Source organism: Protopterus annectens, chromosome 2.part0 (assembly GCF_019279795.1).
Source record: "Protopterus annectens isolate FY-2018-M chromosome 2.part0, PAN1.0, whole genome shotgun sequence".
NCBI classification, from domain to species: Eukaryota; Metazoa; Chordata; order Ceratodontiformes; family Protopteridae; genus Protopterus; species Protopterus annectens.
In genome coordinates, this window is record NC_056728.1 from 888,370,334 (window position 1) to 888,385,288 (window position 14,955).

Genomic DNA, 14,955 nt, shown 5'->3' on the forward strand with positions numbered 1-14,955 from the left:
ACAGGGTCCTGGATCCAAAACTTGGCAGTGAAATGCATGGTGGTAACACAAAATTTTAATCTAGCAACTTTCCAAAATTATACAAGCAATGTTGAAAATGTGTCCCTGATTTTTGGCCTTTTGCCCCCCCCCCCCAAAAAAAAAACTGAAATTGAAAATAAGTGTGAGAAGCTATGCAAGATGAATATGGCTTACACTACTGTAATTATAATATATATGTATATATATATATATATATATATATATATATATATATATATTTATAATTGTGCATGTGTGGAGGTAGACTTTTATGATGGAAATGTTCTTAATTGGGCAGGTTTGTCATTATTGGTTCAATCATTCATTTTGTTTCATTGCCTACTGGAAAAATGTTCAAACAATAAGTTTAAAATGTGCTCTAACTTAAGTCTAACAAATGTGCTGTATTATACAAGGAATATAATTTAATAAAGTCAGGAAGGTATATCAAAGAATGCATGTATGTTTCTTGTTTTGTGCGCAAGGGGCCTATGATTTGAAAACAGCCCAAAGGTAATTTTTATCCACCACTGGCCAGATGCATTTTCTTTGGATGTGATGTGGGTTTCAATGCTGTTTCAATGAATGTAAGTTTCAAGGGCAGAGAAGTTTTAATGCCAAGTCTATTTTCATTGTTAGACATTATTGCTTATAAAATGCAAAAATAAAACCCAAATAATCATTGTAGAAGTAAAGCAGTATGCACACATTAGTGTTTATGGTAAATGGGGAAAAATAGCCAGGTAATGGGACATTGGAATGGCTGCTGGGGACTCTCGTGCCATATTTTAGTTGCCTGTTCTTCAGTTTGCATTTGAAAGTTGTTACCCCACAATTCCATCAGACTGGGTGGGGTTACATAAGTACATATGCAAATATTAGGTTAATCAGCATACAGATTTGTACCTATTTTTCATGGGCCTTGTCCAGATTTTTGATGTTTCCAGGTTGACAGGTATGGGGGTAAGGGACATGTAGTAAGTGTGAATGACCACAAAATCAGGTGTCAACAAAGACACACCTACTCTCTCACACAACCACAAACATTTTCTCACAGCTGCCAAGACAAGGATTAGAATGCCTACCTAACTAGTTTGCTACATTACACTATTACGCAGTTGTTGCAAGCGCCATGGAGCTTAGAGGGCCAAAGGGTTATTTCAAGGTGACTGACATCAGCAGGTGTGCTAAAGTAGGGCAATGAAAGGTGTAGTGAGTGTCAATGGCCTCAAAATCATTCATCTCCAAACACACACACACACACACACACACACGCACACACACGCACACACACGCACACACACACACACACACACACACACACACACACACACACACACACACACACACACACACACACACACACACACACAGTTGTGAGGTCTGGTATTAGAACTCCTACCTAACAAGTTTGCTACACTATAATATTACACAGTTATTGCAAGTGCCACAGAGCTTATAGGGTGGAGATTTGGCCAAAGGGTTGTTTCAAGGTGACTGACATCAGCAGGAGTGCTAACATAGGGAAGTGCAGTGTGTGTAAATGGGCCATAAATCATTCCTCTGGAAACACACACACAGACTCACTCATACACAACTTTACATTTGACAAGATTGAGTTTACAAATGCTACATGACTACTTATTTGTACTATAGTGCTACACAGTTATCACAAGCACCACAGACACTATAGGGCTGAGGGTTACCAAAAGGAATGTCTACAGTGATTGACATCAGCACATCATGTGATATAGGCCAATGGGATGTGTAGGGGGTAGGACAAGCCTCATAATGGGATTCTCTCTGTCACTGTCTCTCTATTCCTCACATCTCTGTGTGTGTATGTTTGACATATTATAGTCTATTGGACTTAGATATGTATGAATATTCCTATCCAATGTGTGTGTGAAGCATAAATGGCGTACAATTTGGTGTGTGTGCACAGACATCTGCAAATAACATATATGTATAGTCCACTGTATTGCCAGATATGGGCTCCATTTCTCTAAGTGTTGGAGCATACCCAATATTACCTTCTGGACTGAGTGTGTGAATCTATTCCAGGTAGGGTTGTACTCCAGTCCAGGGTTTGTGTTCTACAACTACAGTTAGCAACCTGTTTCTGCATGATATCTCTCAATGGGTTGACAATATGGAGTCACAATGGGCAAAAGATAGTGGGTACTGTAACTATTGCTGTCTGTGCTGTTTGTGTTACATGGTTGGTGTTGGCAGAGATATTCAGACATATGTACTGTTTTACACTGTGATGTATTATGTCATCAACTACTGACAGATATAATTATTTGCTCACAGTTATTTACCAGGAAATACAAGATGAATGACACAGAGTCCAGTATGTGGGCTGCAGCCTACACATTCTTGCACACTCCTGCCATTCTGGCGGGGTAGCTACAGACACTTGCTGATGGGTCTGTGTAAATGGTCCAGCACCTTGGTAGTATGGTGGCTGAGGATACCCTTCTTGTACATATAGCAACAGAATGGCCATATCCTGCTGTGGACATACCTCTCAGCTGTACAGATTCACCCAGGTTACCCAGAGGCAGGACTCATATATCTGGTCAGTTCCCCTTCACATTGTGGTTTACGAGCAGGTTTGTAGACACCCATTAATGGGTTTGCAGGCAGGGGTAGTATGGACACACATCAGTTTTTCGGACTTCACACACTTCATGACATCCATGCTTCTACAACCCCCCCCCCCTCTGTTATTCTATCCTCTTCATAACATTATGCGAGTAATGTCTCAGAAGTATCCCTGTAGTTGGCCCTTCATCACAGCAGTATTTATGGATTGGTCCACATTTCTTGCATAGGACTTGGGGGACATGCTACTGGGATTTGTCAGCATGGCCTTGCATTTGTGTTCTGTTGACTGTGTTAGGTTGTTAGGACCCCATAAGATACACTGGCACTATGAGTGAGGCACAGGCCTTTGACAGAGGACTGTAGGCCATCTGGTAGTGATGCAGGCCATCTGTAGCAGGCCAGTACATTCTGTCACTCATACATTCCCAGGCTGTGAGCCAGTGGATTCCCCTGGGGTGACAGGGTAAGTGTGCGAGGTGCTACTGGCAATACTTCCTGTCCATATTGATCCACTGGTCTGGATGCAGGCAGGGTGCTGCTTACAGCTAGGTAGACACCTGCATAGGACACCTCTTCAGCATGCTGCATTCTGTGGGTATTCCCATACAGAAGTGGGGTCATATTGTACTCATTCTCAACAGCAAGCATCTCATCTGTGAGATACCTGTGGGTGTTGGGGGGTGACCTGAGTGCATGTGTGATATGTCAGCTTAGGGCACCTGCCTCACAGGTATATGTGGGATCTTATCCATATCCCACCTTGTATATAGCTATTGACAGTGTGGCATTAGTGTGTAACAGTGCTTTGGTGGTGTGGCAGTGATTGGGCAGACAACCAGTATTCCATAGTGGAGGGACAGCTAATGTTATGCTAACCTCTAGATATATAATTCCACAGCTGTGTGCAGCTGAGAGTTATTGTAGGCACTGCATAGGGTATTTCCACCTGTGTAGTATTTACATGTAGGGCCCCCTGTTCATGGCCTGTCCGGCTTTCCACCATTGACTTCTATTGACATCTGGACAGTGTACAACAGTTAACATGGGTGTCCCTAAGAAGCACATTGGTTGGCACTGCAGTTATTGGGACATGGCCCTGTCAAGCACAATAATGTACCTGGGCCACTGAGAAACAACATGCAGACCTACATGCTGACCACTTCCACACAACATTAAACACACAGAAACCTAGCACACTTACCCCTGCATATTGTAGACATGCACCAATTTATCATGTTGATTGGGACATCTCTGGCACTCTGTGCTCCACTGATATTACTCCAGAAACTTACATGTTACGGCATTTCTACATGGAGTTGTGGGGGAGGGGGGGCACACCTGATTACTTTACACATTTGCAATGACTGTAGTGGTATTTCACTTACTCTGTTAACTTCCATTTAGTACTGTATTGTGACCTATCTTGCACAAAGGATGCATCTCAGTAGAATACACATGTTAGATTGTATTTGCATACATTTCACTTTCAGACTTCTTCCCTTCAGAACTATGATGCAACTGCCAAACCTGTTGTACTGTCTGTGTAGGCCTGTAGGGGGGCTGTTCATCACTGGCAGCATTTGAGGGCCTTAGCCCGACCTTTTTCTATGGGCATCTACACCTGTCCTGCTGGGTGAGGCTGGGGGTGGGTATGTGAACCCTCATTGACAGCCATGTGTGTGGCCTACCGGCACCCAGTTATTTGGGCCACCACATGTACTGTGGTGGAAGTTGTCACTTTGTGTAGTACTGCATAGTACGTTGACACCAGTATTTGTTATGGATTTCCTGCTGTTCCATATAGCTGTCAGCTGTCTGATGTTATCCCATTCGGCCACACAATTCCCTTGCATGCTTGCATCCATACCACAGGTTTCAGTATCAGAATATACTACTACATTCACTAATTAATAGGAGGACTGACTTACCTTGTGCCCGAACCAGTATTGCAGATGGTGCTGGAGGGCTGACTATGTTGGATGCACACGATACACTACCTATACATGGTAAGGCACAGGTAGTGTCATGTTTGGCATCCCTTTTACTGTATGTGCGAGTTAGAGAGAGGTGTCATTCACTGGGTCCCTACTGTGTCAGTGTATGTGCTATACGTTGCCTCTTTGCCAAGGCTTGGGCATACTGGGCATGCCTCCTTCTACCTACAGGGACAGGCTCAGGTAGTTCCTCCTCCGAGTCACTCTGTGCCTGTGATGACCTTGGCAATGGTGAGGGACTGTGTGGCCCTGCCCCCTGCTGTTCCTGCTGCAGTGGTTTCTGCCAGATCATATTGTGTAGCATGGCACATACTATGAACATTTGTGTACATGCAGCTGGAGAGTACTGCAAGGATCCACCGAATGTGTCAAGGCAGCGGAACCATGACTTGAGCTTCCCAAACACATGCTCTATAATGAATTTGGTTTGTGCATGTGCTTCATTATAGAGTTCTTGTTCAGGTGCGTGTACATTTCTGAGGGGTGTCATCAGCCACGGCTCTAGTGCACAGCCAGCATCACCCACTAGGTGGCCATATGGGATGTCCCCACTGGCAAATGACTGGTACAGCTGTGTCATATGCCAGATATGGGAGTCATGACAGCTTCCAGGGCTGCCAGCACACACATTCATAATAATGCCCTGGGCATCGCATATGACCTGGCAGTTGATGGAGGGAAAGCCCTTGCAGTTTATGGCAGTGCTTTGATGTGTATGTGCATGCAGCCTATTGCACCCACCACCTCAGGGTATTCTGCTATATGGTGGAAGAGACGCATATTGCTGGTCAACGCCTCAGTGGTGTTGAGGAAATATATGTGCTCACTGGCATGTGCTGACATTTCATCCAGGAACAGGTGGAGTACCCTGGATGTTGATGCTTGTGAGATCCCCATGATATCCCCAGTTTGCCTTTGGAAGAGACCTGTGGCTACTATTCTTAAGCCTTCACATGCCTTGGTATCCACTGGAATGGATTCCCCTCTGTTGGTTCTGTGTATGAGGCGGGGCCGGCACAGCTCAACAATTTGCTGTGGAATGTCCCTGTCCACCCTAAAGCACTCCACTATCTCCAGCTCATGTAGCCCCTGGTAGGTTACCCTGGGTCTGCACACTCTTCTCCTCCTCCTCACTGTGGGATGGTCGTCAGCATTCACATTCTCACCACCCTCAGCTTCTTGTACATATTGATGTATGACAGTGACAGCAGCCCCTAACATTTTGTTAGTTTTGTCAGGTAAAACTTCCCCACCTGTGTACACCAGTGGTGTAGAGCTTGTGGGAGAAAACAGACTGAAAGGTGTTTTCATAGTTTACAGTAGTGTGCTGGGCTGCTCTGCTGCCTGTGTAACTGGCTGATTCTGATACATTCCACCTGCCAGCTATTCTAGTTCTCCTTGATTGCGTTCATACTGCTGTTTCCCCTTCCCATTTCCTCCCTATTTAAGCCCTGAGGCATGCAGCACATACCCAGTGCTCAGATGTGAAAAGTGCTGCTATTTCCTGTTTTTTTTTTTTTTTTTAATTTTTATTTATTTATTTTTTCTTTATGTTTAAAACCTGGTGCGAGGCGCGCACACCCGTTTAAGCAAGGAAAACAGTGCTCAACAATATAAGGCACACCCCCTTCCTTAGCTGTGCTTAGCTAAGGGCAAACACAGGCCACAGAGCTCCAATAAGCTTACAGCATGCATGGCACATCCTCTTATGAGGTCATCCACCTCTTCTACTTATACAATGGTGTGGCTGCACCTACACGGCTGGGTGCAAGCTAACACTGAGAGGAAATCTGTGCATAAACCAGACTGCTAATTCATAGTTACCACACTCACACTGACCTTTTCCCCTTAGCAACCACTATTCCCTGGTATTGTTGTCTTAAGCATGCCATTGACTATTATGGCAAAATGCAGATTTGGGTATAAAAGCTTATTTCTCCCTTTTTTTATTTTCACGACAATCACATTTGCGCACTGCTGCCCTATGCATAAACAGCCGAGATCAGCCAAAAAAAAAAAAACTTGTTTTTTATAAAATTTCAGCTATTTTTCATGCCACTGGCAATATATTTGGCCATTGGCATGCCTACTACATGGAATACATGCTTTCTTTCAAGCTATCATGCCTCTGTTTTGTAATTTGCAGAAATGTATTCGGTTAGTAACCAAATACATTTCTGCAGGTTGCACTCTTCCTACACAGATGCCTGCCTGCTTCCTGGATCGCTAATTCACCTCATTTACATAGTTTTCACCAGCAAATGAGATAATTAGCATATGGCAGTGGTGTCCATGCAGGAATAGTGTAGGGGTGGTCATTCACGTCTCGGAAACTCGATCCTGGATCGCTCGTTGGCCATATTGCATGCAGCAGCTCTTGCACTTTTCCTGCACTCCATGCAGAGCTTGCTGAATCCAGGGGATGGTCTTTGCACTGGTTGTCACTATAATTTGTCCAAAACATCACATTTCTATAAAAATATCCCTCTTTGGGCAATGGAAAAGAGTAGCAACTCTAGAAGGTAACAAAGTTGACTTTTTCATATGGATTCAGACATGCTGATGAATAGCGAAGGATGTCGTACAAGTAATTAGCACTATCACTAAATACAATTATAAGTAAAAGAACAACTGCACCAAAAATAATAATCATAAGCATTTCAACTGTAAGAAAAGTTATATAACTAGATTAAAATGCATCATCCACAATATGTGATCACTATATGCAGTATGTACAATAATATAAAGTAATAATAACAATAGTAATATAAAAACTGATATTACATTTTGTAATGCAGATTTGTAGTTAACAGGTTTTCTAAAAGTACATACTGTAATTGGCACATGCAACACTATATAGTTTCTACCTTTATTGTTATGCAGCTGTTCCAAATTAGCAAATAATTGCTTATATTTCTAATTATAGGCTGTATGACAAAGCAATGCATTGAACATTGTCTACAGTTTGTGACAGTTTACAGACTACACAACAGTTTGCATACACACAAAATTACAGTAATTAAGAATCATTCGAACAAATGGTCATAAAAGGAGTCACTTATTTAATAATGACCAGATTCCAAAGTTAAATTACACAACTGCATTTGTAATTTAAGCTTCTAATGGCGGCCATGGCAACAATGAATGGAAACCAAAATGCATGCACACACTTTAAAATCTATACTTACAGGAAAAGTGTGTGTATATGTATATACGTGTACATATATACATATTTGTATATATGCATATGTGTGCATATATATATATATATATATATATATATATATATATATATATAATTATCTAACATTAATATATATATATATATATATATATATGTGTGTGTGTGTGTGTGCATGATTATCTAACATTACATCAACAATTGTGTTTGTTGACATGCAAAACAGCATCCACAATACATCAAAAATGCAAACGTTAATGCAACGTTACACATGCACTGAGAAACAGCCTTGGAGCATTCAAAAGCTAAAATAAAAATAAAAAAAAATTAAAAACAATGTTTCTGTAAGGTTCAAGCTCCCTCTGCACCCAACACAAACCCTGCTGTTTATATATACTAACTCCAAGATCAAACAAAATCTGTGAAATGGATTATTTCCAGACACTAAGAATCGTGTGCTCTCACACACCTGTCAACCATCTGTTTAGCTGACCAAACACACAGAGCACAAGTCTTTTGGAATCAGGGCAGACTTAAAAAGAGAGAAAAACTTTCAGAATCAAACCATTCTTGGGCAAAGAATTTAACAGGTACATACTCAGCTCTGGAGAACAAATCTTCAACACAGGAGATATCATCTAACCTATTGCTTTTCTGAGTCTCTTCTCCTCTTTCAAGATTCATTGAAGATTGTCCCACTTTATAAACTAAAGTACTGTACATAACACTTTGCTTGATTGTACACTGCACTGGTCTTGTTCACAAGGCTGTAGCTACACATTTTTTTCTATGCAGTTAGTCTGAACTACTCTGTTATTGCTTACATTCCTGTATTCTTTACTTGTGAAATATTTTGTACGTCACCAAGGCTGAGCATGAAATTGGTCAGTATTGATCAATGCATTACTTTGGTAAGCAAATGTGAATAAATAAATACATCTAAATAAATAAACTTTCACAGGAAGAGAGGTCTCCATGTGACTTTAGCTATGAGCAGTATAAACAGGACAGATGTATGCAAGCATTTCCTAGAGAACAGTTAATGAATTCAAATGGAGGAGACTTCTGTGTTTTGTTATTTTACTCTCTGATTTATTTTATTTTATGGTTTACATACAACTTAGAACATTATCATTCTCCCAATTTTATAATATATGGGTGAAATCACATACCACATTTTAAACCATCCTGCTCTTAGTCTAAGAACTACATGCCGGCAACACAGTATTCATTACCACTATCCATGTTACCTTCTAACTCAAGTTGGAAAAAACATACGACATTGTGAGTAAATTTCCATACCTAATTTAAAATTATACTTCAAGTATCAAATATTTAGTTTATCACCACATGCAAATTGATGAATACATATGGTCATGTTTGCATTTACAAAACAACTGTGCCAGCACAAGTTTTAGATGGCTTTGGTGAGGAGTACTGTTGTTGTGTGTTAACTGCAAACAATTTATACTGACAGGGGTGGGGGGATGGCATTATGGTTAAGGTGTTCACCTGGCAAACACAAGGTGCAAGGTTTGATTCCCACATGGGGGTAATTGGCTAGGCTTGAAATGCCCCACAAGGGGCAATTAGCCTAGTACTGACCTATGGACAGACTTTGCTTAATTTACGATTTATAGTTGCTGCTGTTTAGTGTGAATGTTTGTTACTGGCAGCTCAATCACAGCTATGTGGCTTCAGGTAACTTCAGAAAATTGGGTAGATTTAAACTTCCTGGAAAAAGGATATCTAACTGGGTCTCTTTAAAATTGCTTGGAATCATACCTCTTACAACAAGTATTCTGGAGAAAGTCACAAATAATCGGGGGACAAAAGTTCAAAAGTAGGGATACTTTCTAAACATTGTTCTTACAAACTTTGAAAGTTGATAGAGTAACAGGTTTGCATTAGCATGTATTTTCTGAAGGATGTGAAGTCTGAAACTCAATTGCCCGCCATTATTTTATGGCTTCAGTCATCATTGATTTGTCAGTGATTTTCCAGAAAAAAAAACAATTTTATGAGAAATATACCAAGAATATAAGGCAAAAACCTGAACATTCTGTGAAAATTTGGAGAGTTGAGAGGTATTGCTGGAATATTCACTTGAAAAGGCAAGAGGCTATTGAATTGCTTTGAACAACAACAAAGTATATGAATGTTTATACTAAAGATGATTATCCTTAATCTTGTTTTACAGATCATTAGCACTGATGGGGTGTGGCTTAGTGACAGAAGGCAGCAGTGCTACTATAGGTGAATGGGTCAGGGAAGTAGATTTGCTATCCACTCCCATAGCTAGGAGGTTGGGGGTTTCAGGGATTATTACATTCCCACAATGCCCAGGTGGAGTTTTCATGAGCTGTACAATGTGTAGACTTGTGGCATCAGAATTCAAGGCATCCTGTCCAATGGATGGTGTATCACTTTAGGGTATTTATGAGAATGTTGCTATGGCACCTATGTGGGAAGGCAGTGGAAGTTTGATGTCAGTGACCCTGTGGACAGGTCTGCAGTTTAGTAGAGACCTCATGGTGATACTGGAGCAATTTAGTCATCATTTCATTCAAGTAAAAAGAGCAGATACAAAACAGGATGAATGGGGACATGAAATACAAGATTTTTTACAAGCATTAAGACTGCCAAAACTAGGCAAGGAGGGACCTAGATTGATAAAGGAATGTATCACTTTAGTAAAGCTATGGGTCCTTAATAAGGGCACTGGCCATGATCATTGGTGTGTTTAGACAGATGAACAGGGGTAACTATAGACAGATGAGACAGAGATGGTGTCCTTGTAATGGTGGGTTCTATAGGACAGAGATGGTGTCCCTGTAATGGTATGTTCTCTTTTAATTTCTCCAAGTCTTTTGGGTTTCTAAAATCATGATGGGAATGGACTCCATTCCTAAGACAAAGTATAATTAAAGTTCATGAAATTAGTATTGTTTCAATGTTAGATGTTAGCAGAAATGCTCTTTGCAGCACCCGCAATGTGTTCAGTATTGAAAGAAAAGGTGTCACTATCATGCTGTGTTCTGTCTGTATATGACTTGGCTTTTGACAAAGCAGTTTGCAGATACACCAGTGGTAAACAAGTGGACCACCACTGCCTTTATCAGGTGTGTGTCTGCTCCAGGTTCCGAGATGATATGTCACTTTGCTGCTTACACTGCAGCATGTGCTGTAGCCCCTGCCATGGTTGCACTTCCTCACGCAGGCCATGAGGCACAATTGCATGTCTGATGTGGTATGCATAGTGACTTCCTGTGCATGGATCAGTGATATACATATCTCCTGAGTGATGCTATGGATGAAAACAAGGTCAGAGAATGTATTAGATTCAATATGGTGATGGCTACCTACATGTCTCTTCCTGTGGTGGGTGCACATACCTTGGAGTCAGTGTTGCTTGCTGAAATAAGAAGTCATGGTGACTCAGGTGTCTACTGTCTATTTTCAGTGATGTTAACCTAGGCCGTATGACCAGTGTTAACATATGGAATGTTGGAGATTCAACTTGCCCCTTTACCATTATCTTAGCTTTGAGGGAAGTGTGCGTGTGTATTCTAGTGTTAGCATTCCTCACAGTACAATTTTGTCTTCAGACTGTGCTACATCCATGGTAGTATCATGGGCACTCATTGGCATTGTTGGTGACCCACTGACATCAGCATGTTCCAACCAATTGTGCTTGAACCTGTAAAGCATAAAGACAACATACCTATGGCAATGCTGAATCATAGGTGTCATTCCTACCAGCACATGGTATACAGCTGTTACAAGGCAGGTACACACATGGTCTGTGGGTACATAGGTCCAAAATTCCTGGAGAACAGATAATGCTTATCTGCTCTGCTGATTAAACCATTCTCACTAGTGGGTCACTGTACTAACACAAAAGAACATGACCTACTAAGCTGGTGCATTACAAAGAGAGTCCTGGGCAGTTTTGACAGCCTCTAATAGGTACAAGGTTTCTCTCATATATCCTGGGCAAGAATTCTATGAATTTATCTACCTCTGTGAGACACTTCTGTTTTGATAGTCTGCATCTTGTAGTGAACTGGACTCTGGCAAAATTCTGTGCCTTGGCATGGACATGGAGTATCATACTGGTGACCCTGAGATGCACCGGTAGTAGCCTCTTATTATGGCCACCCAAAGAATTGACATCCTGTGCCACCCCCTGGCAAATCTGGTTTCAGTTGGCCTTGTATGTCTTACCTTTCTCAAGAATAAGACTGGCATGTATGAGTAGGGCTGGTAGTAGCATGTCTGTCATCCATGCTGTGAACTTTTCCAGCTGTTGTCATCCTCTGTCTCTGTCCCATAACAAGAAGTATAGACCTGGAGGTTACACATGTGGATCTGTGTGTGTGTGTATATACACACACATATTTAAACACTGTAGCATAATGTAGTGGTGAAGTAAAAATATTCGAAAATGCATTGTTTTTTCATGTCACATGCGCAGATATGATCCCCTACTGCCATTAATATGCTACTATCAGATTACATGCTCAACTTGCAGTTTAATGCAAATGAAAGGAAACCTGTTACAATTTATAATACATACATTTTTCTTTCAAATTATTGTTTTAACATTAGTAATGATGTAGTTCCATAACCATTCAAATGTTCTTACAGAATATATGAATTATATATAACTATATATATATATATATATATATATATATATATATATACACACACACACACACACACACACACACACACACACACACACACACATATAAAATTTGTATTCTGACTGCATAAGCAAAGATGTACTCTGTATGAAATCATTTTATCATTTTACACAAACAAAACATTTAGAAACAATTTTTAATAAGAGTGCACATAAACAAAAAATGCAAGTTTTGTAGCAAGCAACAGTTACGTCTAGACAAAATGTTAATTAGATTCTGCAAATTAGATTACAGGGTTAGAGAAAAGAAAAAGTCAGGTTATAAGCTGAAGACAATACTTTAAGAAGAAGAGGAAGATGGTTAGCAGAGTTAGTCACAAAACATAAGTCGTCACATTGCAAATGGAGGTCTCATCAGCCTATGGCAAAAGGAGGAAAAATATGCTTTAGCTGAAAGGAGAAAATCAGATTGAAAGAATCACGAAGAGGTAGTGTACTTCATTCTGGCAAGCAGATATTAGTTAACCTCTACTCACGCTCGGAAGGTTTTGTGTCTCGTAAGAAAGGTTCTTGCTCCATGAAGTCCATGGGGATTTTAACAGTTGGAACTTTGTCAGGGTAGGAGTTATAATCAGACTGCGGAAGAAATATTTAACAGGCTTAGCATACAATCTACGCTGTCTTCTTATTGCCATCTTCTTGCATGATGTTTTCACTTAAAATAACTTTGTGTAATGTCTACATTATAAAGACAAATATTTTAAAATGAGGAAGACATCAACATCACAGATGAAATAAGGCAGGAATGTCACTATAAACATAGGGAGACGCTCCTGTAACTAAAACTTCAGATATACTAAACAATTCAACAGCAGAAAGTGGTCCAAATACAGAAAAACAAGATATTTTTGTTAATAATAACAGCACAATACTAAGGTAAGCAGGAATATATGTTCAGAAGTTAATATCAGCTTGGATTGTGTATCGTTAATTATATTCATAGATTCTGTTATCGAGGTGATTACCTAGTAGCCATAACCCAGTGTTCATATTTTCAACTTCCCATATGTGCATTGATTATTTTTGAAGGAAGTGAACATCTGACCTTTTCAAATCATAAGGAGAAGCTTACTCCATAATCTTGGTGGAAGACACTATGTAATGCATTTACCATTTTTTTCTATCACTGAGATGCTAAATGTTAGGATATCCAGTTTCATGTTACTGTCCCTTGAGGTCCTTTTTAGGCAGAGACTTTAAATCAGACCTTGGGTAGACATTGACTTATAAACTAGACTTCTTAGTAACATTTAAGAAACAGAATACAATGACAGTTTCCAAAGCTTTTCAATCCTATGATCATTCTAGTCTAGAACTATAGCACTTCAGGTGGCTTATGTGAAGACTACAGAATGCAGCTCTGTATCTGACACTGGTCTAAATAATAAGGTATAAAATAGTACAATGACAGTACAATGATAGCCACGGTGTGAGTAGACATCTTTTAGACCTAGATGCCTAGCCATTATGCTATTCTGACTATGGTAGATGCACACTTCTCTAATTATAGGTTGTTGCTAGTGTTGTCCACAGATCTTATTTCATATGTCATATTTATGGAACCAACCATTTATACAATTATAGTTTATGTCCTTTTTTGCCAACTTTCATGATCTTACATTTATTGGCATTAAAGTTGAAATCTTTACTAAACCAGTCAACAAAAATCTGGCCAGTGTGCTAGAACAAACTCCCTGATGGAGATATTCAACAACGCACCAATTAGAAGAGATGATCCTCGGGGGTAGGCTGGAGCAGTTGCAGACAATAGCAATCTACAGGACAGCAAGTAACAATGGCTCACGTTGTCCTTTAAACCTGATCCACTTTTATAAGCTGATCACACGTGGACTTGACAAAGGAATACTAGTGGGTGTGGCCCACCTGGACTTCATTAAGGACTCTGGAGGAATAGAAAACAGGATCAGCCTCTGATGACAAAAAGATAAGTGGAGCAGTACAGCATGTGGGGAGGGACTGAATGAATGGGAACAATGATGGCAACTGCGGTTCTGCTCAAACACAAAATACCACACTTTGGCCACAGCAGTGGTGTGAAACATCAGCTGAAGGAGTGTGTGCAAACAAACACAAAATACCACACTTTGGCCACAACAGTGGTGTGAAACATCAGCTGAAGGAGTAGAACTGGTGGCAACAGACTAGAAAAAGGATAGTGTTGTACTGATGACACCAGGAACATTGTGTTAAGGCAGTGGCAACAGTAAAGAAAACACTTTGGTGTATCATTATCAGAGGGGGAGATTTCAGAAGTAAAGTAGGTAATATCCTACAGTGTCCCTGCTCAGACCATACCTTTAGTATTGCACACATTTCTGGAGTCCAAATAAGGAAAGTGACCTTAGGCTACTGGAATAAATTCAGAGAAAAGCCACTAGAAAGATTTATGGGAGGGAGGGAAAGGAATATAATTA

At 40.4% G+C, this 14,955-nt stretch overlaps 1 protein-coding gene across 2 annotated transcripts in view; it reads right to left on the reverse strand.

Moving 5' to 3' along the window:
* The window catches only part of SLC4A4 (solute carrier family 4 member 4), a 1,959,050-nt gene that overhangs the window by 43,196 nt on the left and 1,900,899 nt on the right, over window positions 1–14,955 (reverse strand). For both annotated transcript variants that reach the window (XM_044061142.1, XM_044061141.1), the window contains one exon: window positions 12,997–13,096. In XM_044061142.1, the coding sequence (XP_043917077.1) occupies window positions 12,997–13,096 (100 nt within the window). The remainder of the gene's footprint in view (window positions 1–12,996; window positions 13,097–14,955) is intronic.